This window comes from Struthio camelus, chromosome 16 (assembly GCF_040807025.1).
Source record: "Struthio camelus isolate bStrCam1 chromosome 16, bStrCam1.hap1, whole genome shotgun sequence".
NCBI lineage: Eukaryota > Metazoa > Chordata > Aves > Struthioniformes > Struthionidae > Struthio > Struthio camelus.
The window spans coordinates 670,695-687,774 of record NC_090957.1 but is presented as its reverse complement, the minus strand read 5'-3'; the positions used below and the strand labels follow the sequence as shown (position 1 = coordinate 687,774).

At 73.5% G+C, this 17,080-nt stretch overlaps 2 protein-coding genes across 4 annotated transcripts in view; both read right to left on the bottom strand.

Moving 5' to 3' along the window:
- Nucleotides 1-11: 11 nt before the first annotated feature.
- HNRNPUL1 (heterogeneous nuclear ribonucleoprotein U like 1) lies at nucleotides 12-13,389 on the bottom strand. Of its 3 annotated transcripts, none has more exons than XR_011134852.1 (16): nucleotides 13,138-13,389; nucleotides 10,961-11,095; nucleotides 9,976-10,441; nucleotides 9,782-9,855; nucleotides 9,116-9,255; nucleotides 7,750-7,849; nucleotides 7,557-7,669; nucleotides 6,239-6,505; nucleotides 5,896-6,018; nucleotides 5,459-5,587; nucleotides 3,804-3,972; nucleotides 3,113-3,439; nucleotides 2,454-2,659; nucleotides 1,950-2,111; nucleotides 822-998; nucleotides 12-28 (listed from the first exon to the last, which is right to left on the bottom strand). XR_011134852.1 is itself a non-coding variant. In XM_068910063.1 (15 exons), exons 1-15 carry the CDS (start codon nucleotides 13,310-13,312, stop codon nucleotides 885-887), a joined length of 2,700 nt encoding a protein of 899 aa, XP_068766164.1. In that variant the 5' UTR covers nucleotides 13,313-13,389; the 3' UTR covers nucleotides 774-884. The 3 variants fall into 3 exon arrangements, 1 of the variants encoding a protein (XP_068766164.1); XR_011134853.1 differs by lacking the exon at nucleotides 12-28 and adding an exon at nucleotides 671-691 and having other exon boundaries at nucleotides 833-998; XM_068910063.1 differs by lacking the exon at nucleotides 12-28 and having other exon boundaries at nucleotides 774-998.
- Nucleotides 13,390-13,815: 426 nt separating this feature from the next.
- Nucleotides 13,816-17,080, bottom strand: part of AXL (AXL receptor tyrosine kinase) — a 34,885-nt gene continuing 31,620 nt past the window's right edge. Inside the window, exon 20 of the mRNA XM_068910536.1 lies at nucleotides 13,816-13,819. Within this exon, the coding sequence (XP_068766637.1) occupies nucleotides 13,816-13,819 (4 nt within the window). The remainder of the gene's footprint in view (nucleotides 13,820-17,080) is intronic.

Here is a 17,080-nt window from a genome sequence, read left to right as displayed (position 1 = left end):
CAGGGCAGCAGGGGGGGAGCACCCCGAACTGGGGCTGGGGGGGGGGCGGCACCCCGAACCGGGGGGCGGCGGGGGGAGCGGGGCAGGAGAACCCCGAACTGGGGCTGGGGGGGGGAGCACCCCGAACCGGGGGGCGGCGGGGGGAGCGGGGCAGGAGCACCCCGAACTGGGGCTGGGGGGGGCGGCACCCCGAACCGGGGGGCGGCGGGGGGGAGCGGGGCAGGAGCACCCGAACTGGGGCCGGGGGGGGAGCGGCACCCCGAACCGGGGGGCGGCGGGGGGGAGCGGGGCAGGAGAACCCCGAACTGGGGCTGGGGGGGGGGAGCACCCCAAACCGGGGGGCGGCGGGGGGGAGCGGGGCAGGAGCACCCCGAACTGGGGCTGGGGGGCCGGAGCACCCCGAACCGGGGGGCGGCGGGGGGGAGCGGGGCAGGAGCACCCCGAACTGGGGCTGGGGGGGGGAGCACCCCGAACCGGGGGGCGGCGGGGGGAGCGGGCAGGAGCACCCCGAACTGGGGCCGGGGGGCCGGAGCACCCCGAACCGGGGGGCAGCGGGGGGAGCGGGGCAGGAGCACCCCGAACTGGGGCTGGGGGGGGGGGAGCACCCCGAACCGGGGGGCGGTGGGGGGGAGCGGGGCAGGAGCACCCCGAACTGGGGCTGGGGGGGGGAGCACCCCGAACCGGGGGGCGGTGGGGGGAGCGGGGCAGGAGCACCCTGAACTGGGGCCGGGGGGGGGGGGGCGGCACCCTGAACCGGGGGGGGGGCGGGCGGGGCGGGGCAGGAGCACCCCGAACTGGGGCCGGGGGGGGGAGCACCCGACACGGGGGGCGGCAGGGGGGCCCGAGGGGGCTCCGGAGGCAGGAGCAGCCGGGGGGCGGGGGGGTCACTGGGCGCTGGCCCCCCCCTGCGAGCTGCCCGCGTAGCTGCCGTAGTCGTAGCTGCTGTAGTAGGGCGGCCACTGGCTCGGCGGCTGGTAGTACTGGCTCCACTGGGCGTACTGGGGGGACACGGGGGACAGCGGCGTGAGCGCCCCCGCGGGGCCACCGCCCCCCCCCGGCTGTCACCGCGCACCCCAGGGTGTCACCGCCCCGGCCCCACGTCCCCCAGGGTGTCACCGCGCGCCCCAGGGTGTCACCGCCCCGGCCCCACGTCCTCCCACCACCCCTGTGTGCTCCAGGGTGTCACTACACCCCCCCAGGGTGTCACCGCCCCGGCCCCACGTCCTCCCACCACCCCTGTGTGCTCCAGGGTGTCACCACACCCCCCCAGGGTGTCACCGCCCCGGCCCCCCGTCCCCCACCACCCCCGCGTGCTCCAGGGTGTCACCACACCGTCCTCGTGTCCCCTATGACATCCCCGTGTGGCCCAGAGTGTCACTATATCATACTCCCTGTGCTGTCATCACGTCTCTCAGGGATGTCACCACTCTGTCCCCACATCCCCTCTGCCGTCACTGTGTCCCCCAGGGTGCCACCGCACTGTCCCCATGTCCATGCCACCCCCGTGTGCCCCAGGGTGTCACTACACCCCCCCCGGGTGTCCTCCAGTGTGTCACCATGCTCCCTGTACTGTCATCATGTTCCTCGGGGGTGTCACCCTGTCCCCACATCCCCCCTGCTGTCACTGTCCCCCCCGGGTGTCACCACACTGTCCTCATGCCACCCCCATGTCCTCCAGTGTGTCACCACGCTCCCTGAGCTGTCATCATGTTCCTCGGGGGTGTCACTACACTGTCCTCACGCCACTCCCTTGTCCCCCAGGGTGTCACCATGCTCCCTGTACTGTCATCGTGTTCCTCGGGGTGTCACCCTGTCCCCAAGTCCCCCCTGCTGTCACTGTGTCCCCCAGGGTGTCACCACACCGTCCCCACATCCCCCGTACCATCACCGTGTCCCCCAGGGTGTCACCGTGTCCCCCATGCCCTCCCCGTGTCTGTCCCCGCGCTCACCTGTTGGTACTGGTTGTAGTTCTGCTGATTGTAGGTCTGGCCCGTGGGGGGGGGAGGCTGGGGGTAGCTTTGGCTGTAACCACTGTAACTGCCGTAGTTGTAGCTGGGGGTGTAGCCGCCCTGGTTGTAGCTGCCCTGGGTGTAGGGCTGGGTGTAGCTGGGCTGCGGCAGAGAAGACAACAGGCCAGGTCAGGCTAGGGCTGCCCCACGGCACGACCCGGCCCCCCAACCCACCCCACAGCATGTCCTGGCCCCCCCAACCCTCGGCCCCCCGTGCCAGGGGGTGCAGAGGCACCAGCCCCTGCGCCGGGGGGCGGTTCGGGGGCGCCAGCCCCTGCGCCGGGGGGCGGTTCGGGACCCCCCGACCCTCATCCCCCTGCGCCGGGAGGCGGTTGGGGGCCCCCCTGACCCTCACCCCCTGCACCGGGGGGCGGTTGGAGGCCCCCCGACCCTCGTCCCCCTGCGCGGGGGGGGCGGTTGGGGGCTGCCCCCGGCAGGTCCCACCTGCTGCCCCTGGCTGTAGGTGCTGGGCGCGCTGCTGCTGCTGGTGGGGGTCGTGCCGCCGCTCGGCTTGTAGGTGCTCTGGGTGCGGGCCGGGCTGTAGCTGCTCTGCGGCTGGGTGTTGCGGCTGTAGCTGCCCCGGTTACTGGAGTTGTTGTCGCGGGTGTTGCTTCCCCAGCGGTTCTGGGTGTAGCTGCCTCGGTTGAAACCTAAGGGAGAGGAGGTGGGAGCCGGGCTGGACCCGCCGGCTGCCTCCGGGGCGGGAGAGCCGCGGCCGCCCCCAGGCCCTGGCGCCAGGCGGACGGGGGTCCCGGGGGCAGGAGGGACCCCAGGACCCGCACACGCGACGCCGGGACCTGCCAGGACCCACACACATGACCCCGAGACCCACTGGGACCTACACACGTGACCCTGGGACCTGCTGGGACCCGCACACACGACCCCCGGACCTGCCAGGACCCACACACGCGACCGTGGGATCTGCACAGCGACCCCCGGACCTGCCGGGACCCACAGGTGACCCCAGGACCCGCGACAGGCGACGCCGGCACCCGCACACGGCGCCCGGCTCGCTCTCCCCGCTCGAAGCCGGAGGGGGCTCCGGGCGCAGGGACCCGCCGCTCCCGCTCACCCCCCCGCGCCGAACCCGGCTCCGGCTTTACCTCCGCCACCGCCGCCGCTGTTGGTGCCGCCGCGGAAGCTGCCGCCGCCGCCGCCGCCACCACCGCGGTTCTGGAAGCCGGTGCCGCCGCCGCGGGTGCCGCCGGGGGGGCCGCCGCCGCGGCCGTCGAAGCGCGGGAAGCCGCCGCGGCCCCGGAAGCCGCCGGCGCCGGCGCCGCCGCGGCCGTCGAAGCGCTTCTCGGGCGGCGGGCCGGCCCGGCGGCCCTCCTCGTTGTACTGCTTCACCAGCCGGTCGGCCTCCTCCCGCTGCAGCTCCACGAAGAGCACCGCGTCCAGGAAGTCGCCGGCCTCCGGCAGCGTGAAGTTAGCTGGGCGGCCGCCCCCGGCCCGCGGCGCAGGGCAGGGAAGGGGACGAGCGAGGCGGCGGCCGCGGGGCCGGGCAGGAGGACGGGGACGGGGGGAAACGGGTAAAGAGCAGGGGGGGAAAGAAAATAATAATAATTAAAAGAAGCGCCCAGCTGGGAGAAGACGCCAGCGTCAATCCGTCCCCCCGCCGCGGCAGCCGGCCGCCTCTGCCCCCTCGCGTCCGGCGCGGCCAAGCGCAGAGGGCTGCCGGCGGCGGCCCTGCCCTCGCCGCAGGGAGGGCGGAAAGGTGCCGCCGAGGACGAGGAGGGGGAGGAAGGGCAGGCCCGAGGCCCGCGGCCGGCCCTGGCCGGGCTCCCGGGCTCCTACCTTTCATCTCCAGCACGGCGTGGTCCGGCACGTCCTTGCCCTCTTCGTCCGTGCGCTTTATGGTGCGATCTTTTAGATCCTCGTCCGTGGGACAGATGACGATGGCCTTGCGCTGGAAACCTTCAAAAGGACGCATTTTTCGTCTCTGGGCAGATCCATAAACATTTGTCTAGCAACAGCGACAAGGAAGAGGCAAAAACTGTTTGTTATTCGCAGCTTCTTCGGCCTGACGCGGGTTACTCTCTTCCAGGGCAGCAGCGCCGGCGGCCGGGGTCTGGGCTGTCCCTGCCCGAGCAGCGGGGAGCGCGGCCCGGCCCGGCCGCCCGCGCTGAACTCTCTCGCCTGGCGCTTTCCCTGCTCCGCGGCAGGGCCGCGCGGGCGCCGCTTCGCCCCGGCGAGAAGCCGAACCGGGAGCTAAACCGCCGGGCGAAGCGGCCGCGCCGGGCGAGGACACGTTAACGTTTAGGGCAGGGAGAGGGGCCGGGCGCCGCCGGACCCGGGAAGGTTCCCGCACGCGGGACGCGCCGCTCGCCGCGGCCCTCGGCCGCTTTTAAAGCTTCGGCTGCCGCCACCGGGCAGGGCGACAGCGGCCCTCCTCGCCCGCCCTCTCCCCGCGCGCGGGGCCAACCCCGAAGCGAGGGTTGCAGCAGCAGCAGCAGCAGCAGCAGCAGGTTTTCGTCCCCGAGCGGGACGAACCGCTCGCAGGGGGCGCCGCCGGCAAACAGGAGGGGAGAGCGGCTGCGGCGGGAGACGTCAGCCCCGCGCCGGCCGGACAAGCGGTTTCCAGAGCTAAGGGGCCCGGCGAGGGCCCTCGGCGCCGCCTTCCCCGCGCTATTTCTGGCGCGGCTCGCCCCAGCGCTCGTGATTTCGGGCGGCGCGGAGCCCGCGTGCTGCGCGGTATCGGATCCTCTCCGGCCCCTCTCCGCTTCCTCTTTGCCCGCGCCCGGGGCAGCGCGGCCCCAGCGCCAAGGGGAACCTCGCTGCCCGGCGACGCCTCGCCGCCGCGCCGCGCTGCTCTCGCTTCCCGCGCCGCCGAGCGCCGGCCGCGGTCCCCGCGTCCCGCAGGCGCGCCCCTCGGGGCCAGCGGACGGCCCGCCGCGGCGCCGGCCGGCTCGGAAACGGTTAAGGGCTGCTGCTAAATCCAGCGGTTTCTCCTCCCCGTTATTATTAGCACGGCATAAAGCCGCCGCGCGGCCGCGCGCCTCGGCCTTGCCCGTTAGCCGCCGGGCCCGGAGGCGGGCTGGGAGCTGGGGCTCGCCGCGGTAATCCCGAGGGACGGCGGTCACGGCCGGCAGCCGCCTTCGCGCCCGAGGCCTCTCTCCGCCTCGTCTCGGCGCTGCGCTCTCGGCCGCGGGCGGCGAGCGGGCAGAGCTCGGCGTCCCCCAAGCGTCCGGCGGAGGAGACGCGCCGGCGCCGCGCCGCATCCCTGGCAGGCTCGGCCCCGCCGCCCCGCTTCCGAGGCCCCCGAGGGGCAGCGGCCCGCCGCCCGGCCGTCCCCGCTCACGCCCAAACCCGCCGTCGATAAAGCGCCGGTACCAACGCGGCGAGCTCCCCGCTACCCAGCGGCGGCGAGGAGTCGGCGCCCCGCTCGGGCGCGAGGAGCCGCCGCGCCGCGCGCAGGGAGGCCGGGGCCGGAGGGCGCCGCGCGCCGGTACCTGATCCAGGATGTAATTGCGCTTCTTGCGGGCGGCGATCTGAATCAAGCGGTTCAGGCACTGCGTCGCTTGCTGGATGAGGACGTCCCAGCGGCCCGCGTAGTTGCGCTGACGCCGCAGCCCCATCACCTGGAAATCCGGAGCAGGCGGGTGCTTCAGCACGCAACGCGCTACCCGCTGGAGCCGCCGCCCGTCAGGCGCCGCGCTTTTACGCGTTTGGCGTTCGTCCCGTGCGTCCTTTCCCTTCTAACGGTTCAGAAGCAGAACTGCCACAGTTCCGAGCGTTTTTACAACCGGGGACTCGTTGAAAAGCGGATCCGCTCTGCAGAAGCGACGGCGCTTTGCGGCACGTCTAAGCAGAGCTGGTCGTGAAAGGCTGCGCAGGAGGGTGCCGCTCCGCCTGCCCTCGGTTTGCAACCCCCCCTCTCCCTCCTTACCCTCATCTTATCCATGATCGCGTTTGTTCCCAGGATGTTGTACTTCTTGGAGGGGTTGGCAGCCGCGTGCTTGATGGCCCACGTCGTCTTCCCGGCCGCGGGTAAGCCGACCATCATTAAGATCTGAAACGCAAAGCGCACTCGGATCCCGAGCCGTCGGCAAGCGGATCAAACCTTCGCGCCGCGTCCCAAGGCCGACCCATCTCCCCGCGGCGGCGGCGGCAGCGTTTCAACCCGCTACGCTGCGCTCCGCAGCCGAGACGGGCCAGGAAGCAGGCGGGAGCCGGCCCGCTCCCGCCGCGCCGCCAGCGCGGGGCGCCCTGGGCTGACGGCCGCCGCCTACCTCGCACTCGGCTTTGCTCTTTGGTCCGACGGTGCCGCGAACACGTTCCGCTAAGGGGAGGTGCTGGATGAAGGTGAAACCCGGCGGGACGGAGAAGTAGGTGTCCTCCCGCTGGCCAAAGTTGAACTCTATGGCGCAGTTCTTCACCAGGACGTGGGGGAAGAGCGCTTGGCCGCCCAGCAGCTCCTTCCGCACCCGGTAGGCTACACCCAGCCACTTCCCATTCTTCATGAAGGACATTTCCACCTCCTCTCCGCACTCGAAGTCCTACAGAGGGGCGAAAACGTCATCAGCGTGAGCCCGGAACGAGGCAGAGAGGGGTCGCGGCTGCTGCGAGCGACGCAGGCGAGCCGCGTCGCGCCGTCGGGCTGAACGCGGCACCGCGACGCAGCAGGGAACATCCCGCGCGACCCGCTGCCGGGAAAGGTCCCGTTGGCGGCGAGGCGGCGCTCCCGCCCGCTCCCGGGGCCCGGAGCGGGGCTAGGGAGGAGCTGCGGCAGCTCAGCTGGCGGCAGCCGGCATCGCGGCCCCCACGGGGCGGCCGACAGCGCGGGCTCTGCCCGCCGAAGGGGCCGGCGAGCTGCTTTTAACGCCTGGAAGCGTAGGCTCAGGCTCAGCTTTACCGGCTGCGGGCTAACGCGCGGGAGACGGGGTGCTGCTGCTCGGGGAAGGCCGGACTTGCCGGAAGCCGCTGGAGCGCGCGACCCTCCCCTTCCCCCAGCGGGGGCACCCCGAGCTCTGCCAGCTGCGACCCACCCCGCCGTTTTGTAAATTGTTATTCCCCGCAGAGCTGCCGGGAAGCGGACAGGCCGCACCGAGGCAGCGAAACCGCCAGCCGGCCGAGCGCTGGCGAGCGCGCGAGGCAGAACAGAGGCGGCTCTGATCTCGCGGCTGCGGCCGCCGAGAGGCGCGCGGGGCCGGAGGGAGAGGCGCGCGGGGCCGGAGGCGCGCTGCTCGCTCACGCGGGCTGCCAGCTCCCTCTAGCGATGCAGACACGGCCGGCGCCGCAAGCTTGGATTCGCCCTCGCTCCGCTGCCGGACCCGGCAGGGACGGGACGGGCCCGGCCGCTGGCGTGGGCAGGACCGAGCTTACAGACGGAAGCGACTCGAGAGGGCGCCCGGGGGTTGGTGTTTTTCCCCCTCGTCCCACGGAAAAACCAGGAAAACAAAGCGGAGGAGGGGGGAGACGGCCGCGGCGGACCGCGCCGCCACCCCGAACGCTGCCAACGGCGACCGAGCCCCCGCGGCCGCCGGCCGGGCTGCCGTTGGGGGCGCGCGGGGGGGACGGGGCCGTTAGGGGCGCGCGGGGGGGACTCACCACGAGGCAGGCGATGACGTCGTTCTCCGCGAACGTCTCGCCGTAGTTCTCGAACTTGCAGTTGGTGGATTTCTTGCCCGTGCCGCCGTAGCCGTAGGAGAAGGGCTCCTCGCCTGCGGGCGGAGGCCGGGTGAGCCCGGCCGCGGCCGGCGGAAGGGCCTGCGCGGCCCCGAAACGAGGCGGCCGCTCTTACCGAGCTGAGTGCTGCAGGAGTCCAGGGACCAGCCGACGCGCACCACGTGGGGGTCGGGCTCCGTGGAGGGCAGGTGTTTCACCGAGATTTCCTCGTTCACCTGGGAACAGAAAACGGGGTTGGAAACGGCTCCCCTAGAGACCCGGCGGGTGGAGAAGGGCGCTCCGCCGCGGCGGGGACGGGCGCCCGGCGCAGCCGGCTCGGTACCCCGGGGCTCCCCGCCGGCGCGCGCGGAGGGTGCCGGCGCCTGCCCGGACCCCGCGGCCCCTCTCCCGCCCCGCGCGTCGGCGCCGCCGGCCGAGCTCTCGCGGCCAGAGCGGCCGTTGGGGCTGCTTTCGGGAGCTGCGATGGGCCCCGGGGAGCCCCGCTGTCTCGGTTGTTTGCTTCGCTATTATCGCTGTTTTTAAGAGCGGGGCAGACACATCCCGCCCTGGGCCCTTCGCGGTGGGAGGGCTCCGCTGCGCCAACCGGGGGCACCGAGGCGGGCGAAAGCCGCCGGGGGAAAGGCAGTGGGGCGGCCCGCTCCGGCGGAGCGGAGAGAAACGAGAGCCGCGGAGACGGGCGCAGTCAGGCTGAAAGCCTCCCGACCTCCATCGCGCTTCGTCCCCTCAGGCGAGCAGAGAAGCAACGAGACGGAGGGAGGAGGGATTTATTAGGCGCCCGGGCGCCCTACGCAGCCGCTCAGCTCCCAGGGCCGCGCTGGGGACGGGGACGGGCCCCGCCTGCGCCCCCCACGGCGCGACCGTCAGCCCCGCTCTTCGCCGCCCCCTTTTCGTGCGCTTTTGTGCTTTCCGCCAGGCTGCCTGCAGCAGGGCAGCGAGCTTCGAGCCAGGCTGCGGCTCACCGCGAGCGGCCGCCCGGGGGGCCGCCAAGCTCTCGCCCCCCCGCGGAAGGGGAGCGGCGCGACTCGAGGGAACGCGGCGTCTCGAGTTTCCAGCTGGCGGAGGAGGAGGAGGAGGAGGAAGGCGAGGAGCGGCCGGCGAGGGGGCGAGGCCCGCGCCGCTGCCGTTAACACTAGTGAGGTCCCGGGGAGCGAAAGCTGCGGGGGGGTGGCCGCGCAGGGCGCCTTCCCAGCGCCGCTGCCAACCGCAGGGTCAATGAAAGCAGCTGGGGCGCCTGGGAAAGGGCGCGGGCGGCGTGGCGCATCGCAGCGGCCGGGTCGCTCCGGGTGCGGCCGCGCCGGTCCCGAGGAGCCGCTCTCTTCGGGGAAGAGCCCCGCTCCCCGCCAGCCCGATCGGAGTCAGAGACGGGTCCCCCTTAGCCAGCGGCTGAGCCCAAACGCGCTCGTTCGGCGCGTGACGGCCGAGCCAGGCCCGGGACGCAGCTGGCCGCCCTCTCCGGCGGCGGCGGCGCTCCTCATCCTCACCTTCATCTCGTAGCAGACCCGGCCCTGCCGCGCTCCGTAGGTGGCTCGGGCGCCCGACCACAGGTAGGCGAAGCCCTCTATGGTCAGCGGGTAGCCGCTGTACCGGTCCCGGGCGACTTTGAAATGCAGGTCGCAGTTGTCTGGAGAGGGAAAAGCCGGACGTCAGGCCGGAGCGGCGGCGCCGCAGCGAGGCCCTGGGAACGCAGCGCCGAAACCCGCCGCCGCGAACCGCGCCTGGTCCCGGCCGCTCTGCCGGCGGACGGGAAAGGGGGAGAGACGGCGCCGCCCCCCGGATTCGCGGGGCTCCCGCGGGCGGCAGGACGCTGGCGCCGGGGCGCTGCCGCTCCCTGGGAAGCGCCAGGATCCCGGCGGCTTCTCGCCACGAGGCCGGGGAGCGCAAACGCGGTCACGGGTGCCGGGAAGCGCGAGGAACGACCGCGCTGCAGGGAGCCGGCAGGCGGCCAGCGGTGGGGGCGGGCCGCTCCCCAGCCGGGCCACGCGCCGTCTCCCCGGCCCCTCCGCAAGGCCGAGGGCGGCTCCCGCGCCGGCCGAGGCCTTGGCGCGCTCCAGCAAGACCCGCAAGCAGCCTCGTTTCCCCCCTCGCCCCGCTGCCGTTTTTCGGGTCGGAAGGGAAGCGGAGCGCGAGCCCGCCCCGGGCGCACTCACAAGTGTCGACGGCCACGAGCGTGTCGTCGAAGTCCTCCTCCTCGTCTTCCGCGGGGGGCTGCGGCGAGCGGCCCCTGCAGCGGGGAGCAAAGGCAGCCGGTCCGCCTGGGGGCTCGGGCGGGAGGGCAGGGCGGCGCCGGCCCCGAGCCGGGGGGGGCCGCGGCGGGCCCCCGCGCCCCCAGCCCCCCCCTCACCTCTTGTCCTCGCGGTGCTCGTAGTAGCCCCGGCCCCGCGGCTCCTCGTAGGGCCGCTTGCGGGCCTGCGGCTGCTGCCGGGGCTGCGACGGCTCCGGGCCGCTGTAGCCGGCCGGGGGCGCGCTGTACGCCGGGACGGGGGTGCTGTAGCTGGCTGGGGGCGCGCTGTAGCCAGGGGCCGGCGCACTGTAGCCGGCTGGAGGTGCGCTGTACGCTGGGGCTGGGGCGCTGTAGCCGGCCGGAGGCGCGCTGTAGCCCGGGGTTGGGGTGCTGTAGCCGGCCGGAGGCGCGCTGTAGGTCGGGGCCGGGGTGCTGTAGCCGGCCGGAGGCGCGCCGTAGCCGGCCGGGGGTGCGTTGTAGGTGGGTGGCGGTGGGATGTTGTAGGCAGGAGCAGGGGCGGTGTAGCTGGGAGGTGGCATGTTGTAGGCAGGAGCGGGCTCCTCTTGCTTGACTTCCGTCTTCATCTCTGCGGGCGGAACGCCACGCGGGGTTACAGCGGCGCCGCTCGCCGGCAGAGCGGGCCCTCGGCTTTCACTCCCCGGGAGCCTTTCCCCAAAAAACCTCCTTCCAAAAGCCCCGTTTCCCCGGCTGTTTTCCTAGCTGCCGCCGGCAGCAGAGCTGCCCCCGCTGCGCCAACGGGGCAGAGGCCCCAGAGACGCCGCGCGGCACCCTCCGCTCCGGCACGCGCGGGTGCGGAGCCGGCCGGCGCCCCCGGCGCAGCCAGCTCCACGCCAAAAATCACCGTCAGTCCGGCCGGGGAAGCCGGGAAAGCGATTCCTGCTCTGAGCCTGGCCTAGCTCTGCCCGCTCTAAGGCGACGCGGACAGCGGGGAGAAGGAGAAAGCAAAGATCGCGTTTCTTCCTGCGGAGGTCGGTCCGCTTTCAGGGCCGCTTTCTGGACACCGTCCCGCACTACGGCGTTGAGGGCCCTTTGTCCTCGCCGGCACGGGGCTGAGCAGGGCGGCGCTCAGACAAAACCCTCCTACCTTGATGCAAGGCGGGATGCTCTTGCTCTAGAGATCGCCTCTCGTAGCTGGACTCGTTCTCTTGCTTAACGTTGCCGTGCTCGTAAGACGGGTAGCCCTGCGGCTCGCTCTGGTGCGCGTTGTTGTCGATGCCATCTTCGCGCGCAGAAAGAAAAATTGCAAATTAGGCTACACATACGCGTTTCTTGTACGGGCAAGGCCAGCTGGAACGCGCGGGGGGAATCGGGGGGCTCTGGTGTTTAGCGGGAGCAGAGAGCGGATCCCCGCAGCGGCCAGGACGGAGGATCGCGACCCGGCGCGGGGCAGCTCGCGGCGCGTCGGGGCGCCAGGACGGCGATCCCCAGGCTGCCGCCGCGGCCGGCTCCCGCGTCCCGGCGCCTCCCGGGCCGCCACCTCCGCTCCTGGAGCGCGAAAGCCGCCGGCGGGGAGCGCCTCCGGGAAGGAACGCCGCCCGGCTGCCCCGCTGCTACGCGGGCGAACAAAAAAACCTTTCATTCAGGCGGCGCAGCCAGACGGCGGCGAGCTCCGAAACCGGCCGGAGCCCGGGGCGCCGCCGAAAGCCTCGTCCCGCCGAGCGACGCGGCAGCCCCGGAGACGTCAGCGAGGGGACCCCCGGCCCGGGCAAACGCCCGGCGCCCGCCAGCCAACACCCAGCAGGCACACAGTGCAGAATCGCTCTGTTTTTACATCAAAAGAAGCGACCCAAGGCGCTGCAGACGCCCCACCGCTCGCTTTTACGGCTTTTTACCCCGTGGTCGTCTAGGAACCCGCGGGCGGCGCAGGAGGAGCCCGAACGGCAGCGCCTCCCGCCTGGGCGAGCCGGGGAGCCCGAAAGCAGCCCGCAGCGGGGCAGCGCAACGGGCAACGGCCTCCGACAGCCGCCGCCGCCGGACGGGGAGGCGGGAGCCGCTCGGGGCTCGAGCCGGCCCCAACCAAGCGGCGCTTCCTGCTCCGATGGGGACGCGGTCGGCAGCTTGGCCGGCTCCGCGCCCCCCGGACGCGCTAACCCATCCGCCCGCGGCGCTCCGGGGCCGGTGCTGCCGGCCGGCCGCCCCCGCGGTGGCGATGCTCCGGGTGCGGGCGACGCGCGCGGGAGGGAGAAGCCGAGCCCGGACGTCCCGGAGCGGGGGGCTGCGACGAGGCCCGGCCCCGCTGCGACGAGGGGGTGGGGGCCCCCCCATCCCCAAAGCCACAGCGGTTCGCGGGGGGGGGGGCGTCTGGGGGTCCCACAGCAGGAGGGAGGCTGCGGGCCACGGGGAGGGGCAGAGGGGATGCTCAGGCCTCTCGGGCAGCCCCTGAGCCCCGGGCAGGGGGGATCCAGAGCCCTGAGGGGGAAAGCAGCTGGGGCGGGGGGGGGGGTCCAGGCTTTAAGGGGGAAAGAAAACCCAGAGGCATCAGGGGGAGACCCGGCGCACTGGGGGGCAGAGTCCTGGGGTGGGGGGGGTTAGACCACTAGGGGGGATCTAGAGCCTTTTTGGGGGGGGGGAAGGGACCCCCCCCAGAGCCCCTCTTGGGGGGAGGGAAAGAACCCACTCGGAGCCCTTTTGGGGGGGTGGGACCCTCCCCCTAGACTCTCTCGGGGGGGGGGGAATGGGACCCCCCTCACAGCCCTTTTTGGGGGAACAGGACCCCTCAGAGCCCCTCTCGGGGGGGGGGAATGGGACCCCCCTCACAGCCCTTTTTGGGGGAACAGGACCCCTCGGAGCCCCTCTCGGGGGGGGGGAATGGGACCCCCCTCACAGCCCTTTTTAGGGGAACGGGACCCCTCGGAGCCCCTCTCGGGGGGGGGGAATGGGACCCCCCTCACAGCCCTTTTTGGGGGAACAGGACCCCTCGGAGCCCCTCTCGGGGGGGGAATGGGACCCCCCTCACAGCCCTTTTTGGGGGGAACGGGACCCCTCGGAGCCCCTCTCGGGGGGGGGAATGGGACCCCCCTCACAGCCCTTTTTAGGGGAACGGGACCCCTCGGAGCCCCTCTCGGGGGGGAACGGGACCCCCCCCGGGGCCCCTCTCCGGGGGGGGTGGGGGGGGAGGCAGCTCCCAGGCCCCTGAGGGCGGGCGGGCGAGGGGGACCCGGCCCCCGGGGCCGCCGGTAGCCGGAGGGGGAGGCGGCCCCGTCGGCCCGGGCGGGGCGGGGAGCGAGGGAGGGGGCTGCGGGCGCCCCGGGGCCCCCTTACAGTGTCCGTCGGGGGCCTGGTCGCCGCCGGCCCCGCCGGGCCCCCGCCGGGCCTCCTCCGCCTCCAGGGCCGCCGCCAGCCGCTCGGCCAGCTCGGCCTTGAGGCCGCGCGTGTCGAGGCCGCGGCGGCCCAGCTCCTCCTTCAGCTCGTTGACCCGCAGTCGCCGCACGTCCATGGCGATGGCGCCGCCGCCGGCCCCGCTCAGCGCCGCCCGCCCGGCCGCGGCCGCCCGGCCATCGAGGCGCCACCGACGGGCCCGGCTCAAAATGGCCGCCATCGCCCTCCTCCCCCTCCCCGGGCCGCGCCGCCTTGCAAGCCGCGCCGCTATTGGCCGGCCGCCGCCTCGCCGTATGTAACGCGCGTCGCCATTGGGTCGCCCGCTCCCCCCTCCCCGCCCCGCGGCGAGGCTCCCCTCCGCTGTCCTCAATCTCCCGCTCGCTCCCGCTTTGCAAAGGGGGCGCCCATTGGGCGAGCTCGGGGGTGACGCTGTAACGCGCCTTCTCATTGGCCGGACGCGGCGTTTTCTCCTCCCCCTTCTCCTCCCGGGTCAGGCCCGATGAACCGTGCCATGGTGATGACGAGCGCTGATTGGCAGGAGAAGGGGCGGGAGCAGGCCTCCTCTTGACCAATGGCAGCGAGAGCGGGATGCTTTCCCGCATGCGCTCGCCATTGGATGGCTCATCTGCTTGTTAGAGCGGAGGCGGGTCCGTGAAGAGGGAACGCACCTCCTATTGGTTGACTTTGGCCGGAGGGCGGTACGAGAACCCCAGCCCCTCTCTCATTGGCCGGTTGGCCGTGCGGCGTTCTCCTCTCCCATTGGCGGAGCGCCGGGCGGGTTGGGGCGGGCGCGTTCCTATTGGCGGATCCCTGGCGGCGTTCGCCTGTGTGTGTTGCTGCCTGAATGCTGCCTAGCAACAGGCGTCGGCTTCTCATTGGCTGCCGGCGGCGGGGGCGGGAAGAGCCCGGCGGCGGTTGGCCGAGGCGGGGGCGTTTTTGCCGCGCGGCCATTGGCGGGGGGGGGGGGGGGAGTGCCCGGGCCGGGCCGGGCCGGGCCGGGCCGAAGACGGCGACGGCGGGCGGGAACCCCCCCGCCCCCCCGGTCCCCTCTCTGCCCCCCCGGGTCCCTCTGCCCCCCATGTCCCCTCTGTCCCCCCAATGGCCCCTCTGCCCCCCATGTCCCCTCACTGCCCCCCCATGTCCCCTCTGTCCCCCCAATGGCCCCTCTGCCCCCCCCATGTCCCCTCACTGCCCCCCCATGTCCCCTCTGTCCCCCCAATGGCCCCTCTGCCCCCCATGTCCCCTCACTGCCCCCCATGTCCCCTCTGTCCCCCCCAGTCCCCCGTGTCCCCCCATGTCCCTCTGTCCCATGTCCCCTCACTGCCCCCCATGTCCCCTCACTGCCCCCCCGGGTCCCTCTGTCCCCCCAATGGCCCCTCTGTCCCCCCCATGTCCCTCTGCCCCATGTCCCCTCACTGCCCCCCTAGTCCCCTCTCTGTCCCCCCATGTCCCCCTGTGTCCCCCCCAGTCCCCCGCGTCCCCCCATGTCCCCCTGTCCCCCCCATGTCCCCCCCCAGTCCCCCCATGTCCCTCTGCCCCCCCATGTCCCCTCTCTGCCCCCCCAGTCCCCCGCGTCCCCCCATGTCCCTCTGCCCCCCCATGTCCCCCTGTCCCCCCCATGTCCCCCCCCAGTCCCCCCATGTCCCTCTGCCCCCCCATGTCCCCTCTCTGCCCCCCCAGTCCCCCGCGTCCCCCCATGTCCCCCTGTCCCCCCCATGTCCCCCCAGTCCCCCCATGTCCCTCTGCCCCCCCATGTCCCCTCTCTGCCCCCCCAGTCCCCCGCGTCCCCCCATGTCCCTCTGCCCCCCCATGTCCCCCTGTCCCCCCCATGTCCCCCCCCAGTCCCCCCATGTCCCTCTGCCCCCCATGTCCCCTCTCTGCCCCCCCAGTCCCCCGCGTCCCCCCATGTCCCTCTGCCCCCCCATGTCCCTCTGTCCCCCCATGTCCCCCTGTGTCCCCCCCATGTCCCTCTGTCCCCCCCAGTCCCCCGCGTCCCCCCATGTCCCTCTGCCCCCCCATGTCCCCCCAGTCCCCCCATGTTCCTCTGTCCCCCATGTCCCCTCTGCCCCCCATGTCCCCTCTCTGTCCCCCCCAGTCCCCCGCGTCCCCCCATGTCCCTCTGCCCCCCCATGTCCCTCTGTCCCCCCATGTCCCCCGCATCCCCCCGTGTCCCTCTGTCCCCCCCCCGTGCCCCCCGCGTCCCCGGTGCCGGCCGAGGGAGAGGCGGAGGCGGCCGGTGCTGGAGCGAGGAGCTTTATGGCAGCACGGACCCCGCGGCGCGACGCGGGCGCACACGCGTGTGCAGGGGCAGGGGCTGCACACGGCACGCACACGCGTGTGCACACACACGCACACACGAAGGCACAGAGCGGCAGGCTGTACCCGGGGCACCGCACACGCCACGCACACGCGTGTGCACACACACACGCACACACATGAAGGCACAGAGCGGCAGGCTGTACCCGGGGCACCGCACACGCCACGCACACGCGTGTGCACACACACGCACACACACGAAGGCACAGAGCGGCAGGCTGTACCCGTGGCACCGCACACGCCATGCACACGCGTGTGCACACGCACACACACGAAGGCACAGAGCGGCAGGCTGTACCCGGGGCACCGCACACGCCACGCACACGCGTGTGCACACGCACACACACGAAGGCACAGAGCGGCAGGCTGTACCCGTGGCACCGCACACGCCACGCACACGCGTGTGCACACACACGCACACACGAAGGCACAGAGCGGCAGGCTGTACCCGTGGCACCGCACACGCCACGCACACGCGTGTGCACACACACGCACACACACGAAGGCACAGAGCGGCAGGCCGCACCCGTGGCACCGCACACGCCACGCACACGCGTGTGCACACACACGCACACACACGAAGGCACAGAGCGGCAGGCTGTACCCGTGGCACCGCACACGCCACGCACACGCGTGTGCACACGCACACACACGAAGGCACAGAGCGGCAGGCTGTACCCGGGGCACCGCACACGCCACGCACACGCGTGTGCACACACACACGAAGGCACAGAGCGGCAGGCTGTACCCGGGGCACCGCACACGCCACGCACACGCGTGTGCACACACACACGAAGGCACAGAGCGGCAGGCTGTACCCGTGGCACCGCACACGCCACGCACACGCGTGCAGCCCCCCCGGCACCGCACACGTGTGGGGTAGTGGCCCCCGGCCACCGTGGGAGACCCCACCGGAGGGGCCGCGTCCAGCGTGACGTGGGGGGGGGCCGGGACCCTGCCCGGGGGGGTGGGGGGGGTCCCGGCTGCGGCAGTGGGGCAGCTTGGGGGGGGGTCCATCCCCAGCTGGGGGCAGCTCGGGGGGTCCCATCCCTGGCAGTGGGGGGCTGTGGGGGGGGGCGAGGGGTCCCCGTCGCAGCTGTGGGGCAACTGGGGGGTCCCGGTTGCGGTAGCAGGGGGTCCGGGGGGGTCTTGGTTGCGGCAGTGGGGCAGCTGCGGGGGTCCCAGCCGGGGGGGGTCCTGGCCGAGGCAGTGGGGAGGCCGGGGGGGTCCGGGGGGGTCCTGGCCGAGGCAGTGGGGCAGCCGGGGGGTCCCGGCCGGGGGGGGTCCCAGCCATGGCAGTGGGGAGGCCGGGGGGGTCCGGGGGGGTCCTGGCCGAGGCAGTGGGGCAGCCAGGGGGTCCCGGCCGGGGGGGATCCGGGGGGGGTCCCAGCCATGGCAGTGGGGCAGCTGGGGGGGGGGTCCGGGGGGGTCTGGCCGAGGCAGTGGGGCAGCCGGGGGGGTCCCGGCCGGGGGGATCCGGGGGGGTCCCAGCCAAGGCAGTGGGGAGGCCGGGGGGGTCCGGGGGGGTCTGGCCGAGGCAGTGGGGCAGCCGGGGGGTCCCGGCCGGGGG

Excerpts from the sequence above, each read along its gene's own strand:
- HNRNPUL1 (XM_068910063.1), bottom strand. The coding sequence starts at position 13,312 with ATGGACGTGCGGCGACTGCGGGTCAACGAGCTGAAGGAGGAGCTGGGC. Across the intron at positions 9,856-9,975 it reads GAGCACCGCGAGGACAAGAG|GGGCCGCTCGCCGCAGCCCC; the intron begins GTGAGGGGGGGG and ends TCCCCGCTGCAG. Across the intron at positions 999-1,949 it reads ACTACAACCAGTACCAACAG|TACGCCCAGTGGAGCCAGTA; the intron begins GTGAGCGCGGGG and ends GTGTCCCCCCAG.